Genomic DNA, 7,371 nt, shown 5'->3' on the forward strand with positions numbered 1-7,371 from the left:
AGTATTTACTGACTCACCATATATTCTTTTGCGTTGTCTTGGGCATTATGCTTGGTGCTGGTGACACAGTGATGAATAAGTACATTGTCTAAGAACGAACAAACAGGTAGATCTGTGCTGGAAATAGAAGACAAACATCTTAGAAAACTATGGCGTCAAAAAATGCAGAAACATGTTTAAAACTTTGGGCCTAGTGGCTATACTATGAAATTTTTAAAGGAGTAGGTGAAATAAAAACACAAAAATAGGTAACTTTCCATTGCACTGAGATTCCTCAGTTCTAATTGTTTCACTATTTTGCAATTCTATAATTTCAAAATATACACAGAGGCGACTGGGTGTCAGTTAAGCCTCTGACTCTTGATCTCACCTCAGGTCATGATCTCACAGGTTCATGCTTGGAGCCCTGCTTCAGGTTCTGTACTGACAGTGCAGAGTCCGCTTAGGATTCTCTCTCTCCCTCTCTCTCTGGCCCTCTCCCGCTCATGCATGTGCGCTCTCCATCTTTCTCAAATAAATAAACTTTAAAAAAATAAAACAAATAAATAAAAAGATACACAAACATAATGAAAGATCTTTTGGAAACAAAAACTTTTCTTTTGGAAATTTTTAATGTTAGGAAAATGAAGCATTGAAATAAAGTGAATATTTTTCAAAGATAAGTAGTGCTCATAGTAACTCAGGTGGGAGTACAATAGTGATTTCATAGAATCCTGTCCCTGGGTCTTATGACCCTCCTTGCCCACTTTCATTCCCTAAGTGAAAATGGGACAGTTGATTCATCCACATGCTTCTGGGATCACAGTTCACTGTCGACAGTGATTTTATTCTTTTATAACATAAAAAAGTAAAAGAACCTATGTCTGTCTTTTTATTCTTTTATTCCCAGCTTTCCTATTTAGATGTTGAAGGAAATTCCATTAATATGGTGCAAATGACATTCCTGAAACTGCTGACTGCCTCTGCTCGGCAAAATTTCACCTACACCTGTCATCAGTCAGCAGCCTGGTATGATGTGTCATCAGGAAGTTATGACAAAGCACTGCGGTTCTTGGGATCCAATGATGAGGAGATGTCCTATGACAACAACCCTTTCATCAAAGCACTATATGATGGCTGTGCGGTGAGTATAATCACTTGCCTTCTTTCACAGGGTGAGAGGCTGTGTGCAACCATCTCAGCTTGGCCCTAAGTCAGGAGTCTCTCATGAAATGGATGTCTGTTGTTTTTAAGATCTGATGCTTAACACTGGCATATTGAAATATATTAGAAGCCACTAATATTCACATACATACACACAAACTCTGAAAATTACATATAGGCACATATTTAAAAGCCATAACAGAAGGTAATCTTAGATCATATGCTATTTGTATGGAATTATTCCTGATATTTGAATACTATTATATCTAGTCATTCTTGAAATAAAAACAACAAAAAACTTTATTTCATTTGCTTCCTTCATCCATGATTCTAAAATGACAAAGGAATCAGCATTATACCATTTACACCATAGCTAATACTTACCCCTGTATTTTGTCCATAAGGGCTTGTCTGTTGGGACTGTGTTATGCCAGGTTAGGCAGTTACTATCATTTTTGTGATTTCTATCCTCTGGAACCATCCTTTTCACACAATGGGAGTTCCATTTAAGAAAATGATACAGAAAGCACACTAAAAAAACTTGGTTTAGCTGATGACTAAAGAGAGGTCACAATTATAAATAAATAGGTCCATGCCTTCAACAAAGTGAGTATGATATCCACAGATAAAAGAAAAGAAAGTATATTAAAAGTAGCAAGTGTTTGGATTTCCCAATAGTAGTGTACTGATAATCATTCATAAAATTAATATATAGCAGCAGTAATGCTTTGACTTTTGACCTTATGTACTATAATTTCTATAATGTATTTAAATTTTTCTTAAGAAACCTTGACATATATTTATGGACACACACACATGTATATATATGCATATATTGTATGATTATAATGGTAAGAATATATTCTTATGTAGGAGTCTAACCCAATACTAACATCAGTTTTCATATTAAACTGTATTTATCAATTCAGTAAGATTCTCTTCATCTATGCAGTGTATCCAAATATTATAGTTGAGTGGTAACAGCTAAATATTAAATGCAGCTGTCAACGTTCAAAATTTAAAACTACAAATGACATCAATGATAACAAGAGTTAATTACAACATAGATAATGGCAAATCCGCTTCTTACTCTCTTCTTTCTTACCCTCCTGCCTCCATTCAGAGGCTAAGGAAAAAAAAGCATATATGTTAAAAGCATGAAATGATTGTATAAATTTTTCTTTCTGCTTAATTTTACAGTCCAGAAAAGGCTATGAAAAAACTGTGATTGAAATCAATACACCGAAAATTGATCAAGTACCTATCGTTGATGTAATGATCAATGACTTTGGTGATCAGAATCAGAAATTTGGATTTGAAGTTGGTCCTGTTTGTTTTCTTGGCTAAGATTAGGACAAAGAACATCTGAAATCAACAGAAAAAATATCTTGGTGCCACCAAGCCATTTTATGCCACATGCAAGTTTTGAATAAGGATGGTATAGAAAACAACTTGCTGAGTATATACATACCGATTAGAAATCCCGATGCCCTTGTGGGGGCAGAATCACATGACAAAAGCTTCGAAAATCATAAAATATAAGATAGTGTGGCTGAGATGGAAACAGGCCTTATTCTTGATTCCCAATTTTCATCTCTCCCTTTCCTATTTGGATTTCTTTGGTGCTGTAGGAAAAAAAAAACAGAACAATATATATTCATAAAAGATATGGTGCTCATTCCCATCCATCAAGGATGTGCTAAAAGTATGTTTAATAAATTGTAATTATTTTATGTACAGTTCTATACTGTTATCTATGTGTCCATTTCCAAAACTTGCACGTGTCTCTGAATTCCATCTGACTCTAATTTTATGACAATTGCAGAACTATCATGGCAATAAATATATGTATTATGAAAAAATAAAGTTGAAATTTCTGATGACTCTAAGTCCCTTTCGTTGATTAAAAATAAAATGCCTTTGTATATATTGATGTTGAAGAGTTCAATTATTTGATGTCGCCAACAAATTTCTCATAGGGGCAAAAACCTAGAAGATTCTTGGAAGCACACTTGGATCAACTCTTCTCTACTGACAGTAACTTTGCTGAATTTCAGCCAAAAATACCATTGCATTTTAATGCTTTATTCAGTGCTACACCTCAACCTTCTTCTTTTCAGAGTCCAGAATTTCACAGGATACTTGTATATATGGAAAATAAGCAAGTTTATATTTTTGGACAGGAAAATATGTATAAGAAGCTATTTTAACAAAGCAATGCTTCCATCAATCAGATGTACAATTTTTTTACGACCTTATCTCATTGTTTCAGTGTGCTTCAATCATGCAGATTAATATTAAAAGATGGGAACTAAGCAATTATTTATGAATTTGTTCATTGTTATAATTTCTAATCAGCCAACTTCTTGAATTTGATTCCAAGCTGCATATTATAGTCTTCAGATATTATTTTCCTGCACCTATCCAACAATTACTATTCCTTTTCTTTCAAAATAATATACATTATTTGACCTGCCTAATTCCTAAATAACATATGGGTGGATTGTTACTAACAGTGCTTGTTTTAAAAGTCATACTTATTAAAACAATCAAAACCTTTTTTTTCCCCCACTAAGGTATTTTCTTCCAGGTAGCTTGATATAGCAATAAAATTTAAAAATTACAAATTGAACTTTGTATCTATTTTAAGTAATATATGTAAGACTTGAAAATAAATGTTTTATTTCTTATATGAAGTGTTAAATTAATTGATACCAGATTTCACTGGAACATTTTCAACTGATAATTTATCACAAAAGAGCATACCTGTAATATTGAAATTAAAACATAAACAGTTGTCATTCAGAAATTCTTTTATTTTTGAAATCAAGTTTGTAAATGTCCTTTAAAGAAGGGAGATATGAATCGTATAAATAAACTCAAGTCTTGTCTACCTGGATTAGTCACTCTCTTTCTTAAATAGGTTCCAAATTACTCTCTCTTGCAGAAAAGGTTTTGATTCTGTTTCTTGACCGTACAGATTAGAATAGTTTTACACTTCTGGAAACAAATATTAACCTTCAGAGATCAAATGTTTAAAATTCTCCACATGTCAAAAATAAAAACACCCCATAGTAATACTCTGTTTACAAAATTAAGGTAGGTTATACTTAAAATTTCAGAAAGATATTTTTCATAATTAAACATTTTGCAAAGTCTCAAACATATGTTCATAATGTCAGCACTACAAATATTTCCAGATCTTTTGTTTGAAATACAGCCTCTAAATTATACACAAAGTGTATAATATGTAATATGTAATGATGTTTATCAAGAGAAACTCTATACATCAGGCAATTTAATGAATATATGGCAATAGGAGAGAATATTTTGCATATTGACATGCATTGCGGAAGCTGCACTATTTGTCCATTTAAATGAAACAGGCTCAAATTTGGCACTCAGTAGAATTAATGAATAAATAACTGAATCCCCTATCCTTTTCTATGCCTTGACATCTGGGTATGGCCTTCCACATAGCGTTGGAGTTTTTTCTCTCCTTTATAGTTGATTTAATCTGAACAAAAAGAAATTCAGTGGAAGGGAAAAAGCATATAATATGACATTCTACTCTTGGCCCAAGTATGGATAAACTATGGAGAATAATATTCATCTTGGATGGAACCTGGCATGAGTGGATGCACATGAAATTTGGCATTACTCTTTAAAAATAAATACAAAATAACAAATACAAAAAAACATTACGGAAGTTACTATTTTGAATGAAAAAAGTATTGCAACAATTTATTAACTTAAAAAATGGACCCATACCAAAAGTATCACAAAATCCACATGGAAAAAAAAATCAATGTTTTCATTAATTACTTTTGTAATACTTTTATTCTATGTCTTTATGTTTTGGCTTCAATCTCTGAATGCCTCTTCATATGAGAATTTTCTAATTTAATTTCCGATAGAAAGAATGTTTCTCTAACTTAAAAAATGACTTTTATTATCAATAGCTTAGAGCTATTTCTTTCCATTTCACATCTTGTTACTGGTAAGTATTTAAAAATTTTTAGGTTATTTTTTTTATTAAAAAATTTTTTTAATCTTTATTTTTGAGACAGAGAGTGGGGGAGGAGCAGAGAGAGTGAGTGAGAGACACAGAATCGGAAGCAGGCGACAGGATCTCAGCTGTCAGCACAAACCCCAATGCAGGGCTCAAACTCACAAACTGCAAGCTCATGACCCGAGCCAAAGTTAGATACTCACCTGACTATCTACCTAGGTAGCCACCTAGGGTGCCCCTAGGTTTTTTTTTTTAATTTAAGAAAATCTCTATACATTTATTTCATATGTGCACTACAAATCTGTGAGAATTTTCCACAAGCTAGCTTCTGATTCTGCACATTTTATACCTTGTTTTCTCTCCACTACCAATAGATTTCAGGCTCTGGGCACCATAAGATACATGCACGCCATGATACAAACTCTGTCCTCACACTTTTTGTTACAACACAGTAGGTGATAGGATTATTCCAGAAAGCCATTCCTATACCAGGATTACTGGCATTAACTATACATGAATATTAACCGAAAGCTGTATAATTATACCCCAACCATGTAAACCTATTCAATAAGCTCTAAATAAATGAATCTCTAATTGAATTTCCTCCTTCCTGGCTTCTTCCTTACCACCCAACACAAGAAAAAAATGCCAAAGAGAAATTGGAGTGGAAAGACAATACTCCTAAGAGATCATAGTTAAAGAATACTACTTGGGCAAATCATACCAATTATAAGACCATGAGAACATATTTCTAGCCGATCTCTCAAGGGCTTAGATGGGGTCCATGAAAGAGAAAGATCCAGAAGCACAGTCCTCTGTATGCTGAGCAACTGTGAAATAAGTGAATTAATTAAGGGCCTAGCACACCATCAGCTAAATGGATTGTTGCTACTGCTCTAGATTTCCTACAGTTACTATCACCACCCTAGCGTAAGTTCCTTTCTAAAACATAACCATTAGCATATGCACTTACACTGCAGAACTTTCATAAAGATTTAATTTAAAAAATGTAAAAAAAAAACATTATACAAATTGCATGATCGCAGAGGCCCAGATTGCCAAGTAGGATGCCATGAAATCCAAGCTTTTTACAAATGAGTCACAAAGGAAACAAAACAGGAGCAGCAGCATAAGCCTTGTAAAGACCCAGGAACTGCACATTCATCAGACACAGCTTCTCAAATCCTCTTTTACCACTATATGTTTTGCTCTCCAGAAGGATGAGTTTAGTAGGCTTTAGAGTCTCTCAAATTTTACCCATTTCTAATCTCGTATTGGTATAATGGTCATATAACTAATAATTCTTCATATACCTGCCGCCCAGAGATCCACAGATGGCAGGATTATTTACAATTGAAAACCTTGCAGAAGTATATCCTGCTAGAAGATTCCGGGTTCAGTAATTGGCACATAGCAAGTCTTCCAGATTTCTCATTTATTTTCTCTCTAGTAAATCCATGGTCTATATTTATAAGGAGATTGTTCAGTATCAAAACAGAGGTAGAAAAGAGCTACAGAACCACTGTTAACTCTTTCTTTCTAAAAATATAAGTTGAGATAACTTCAGAAATGTTTTGTGTTACAAAACCAGGACTTATTTTATAATTATCCGATGATGGCATTTCTACCTATAATACTATTTACAGGAAGTTGCACAAATATACTGAATACATTCCCATTTTTAAATTACCTATATATGTCTACAAAGAAATAAAGAAGTAGGCTTTTTTCCATAATGGACACATTTGGAAGATAAAAACCATATATCCTAGTAGTAGATCTTATTCTAGTGACAACCAAGGGCACAAAGTAAGCTAAAGAGTCTACTACCTTAATTTGCCATCACTTAGGGTCTCTGGTATAAATAAAATGTTATTTTTTGGCTCACTGAGGGAAACACACAAAGAAATTTTCCCCTGAAGTGGCATACACTTCTATGTTCAACACTGGAAAGGCCAGACTGAATTAAATAAAATGAACAAGTCCCCTAAGAAAGAGACAGATTTGCAGGTCCCCACATCAACATAGTAGAAAGGTCTGTGTAACCAATTCTTTGAAAATATGAGTTTTGGCATCTTATCTATTTCAGGAAAATGAAATTACTGAGTAACAGTTATCATAGCTAATATTCTGTAAGGTAAAATGTATTTTAAAAATCTTGGATGAAGAAATTGTGGTTTATCTACACAATGGAATACTACTTGGCAATGAGAAAG

The 7,371-nt window shown here is 33.4% G+C and overlaps 1 protein-coding gene across 10 annotated transcripts in view; it reads left to right on the top strand.

Annotated features, from left to right (window-relative positions):
• The window catches only part of COL11A1 (collagen type XI alpha 1 chain), a 218,684-nt gene extending 214,648 nt beyond the window's left edge, over nucleotides 1-4,036 (top strand). For all 10 annotated transcript variants that reach the window (XM_053891773.1, XM_053891770.1, XM_053891789.1 and 7 more), the window contains 2 exons: nucleotides 890-1,123; nucleotides 2,344-4,036. In XM_053891773.1, coding sequence (XP_053747748.1) covers nucleotides 890-1,123; nucleotides 2,344-2,490 — 381 coding nt within the window. In that variant the 3' untranslated portion in view covers nucleotides 2,491-4,036. The remainder of the gene's footprint in view (nucleotides 1-889; nucleotides 1,124-2,343) is intronic.
• Nucleotides 4,037-7,371: the final 3,335 nt, after the last annotated feature.

Source organism: Panthera pardus, unplaced genomic scaffold (assembly GCF_024362965.1).
Source record: "Panthera pardus isolate Hobbes unplaced genomic scaffold, ASM2436296v1 HiC_scaffold_11, whole genome shotgun sequence".
Taxonomy (NCBI): domain Eukaryota; kingdom Metazoa; phylum Chordata; class Mammalia; order Carnivora; family Felidae; genus Panthera; species Panthera pardus.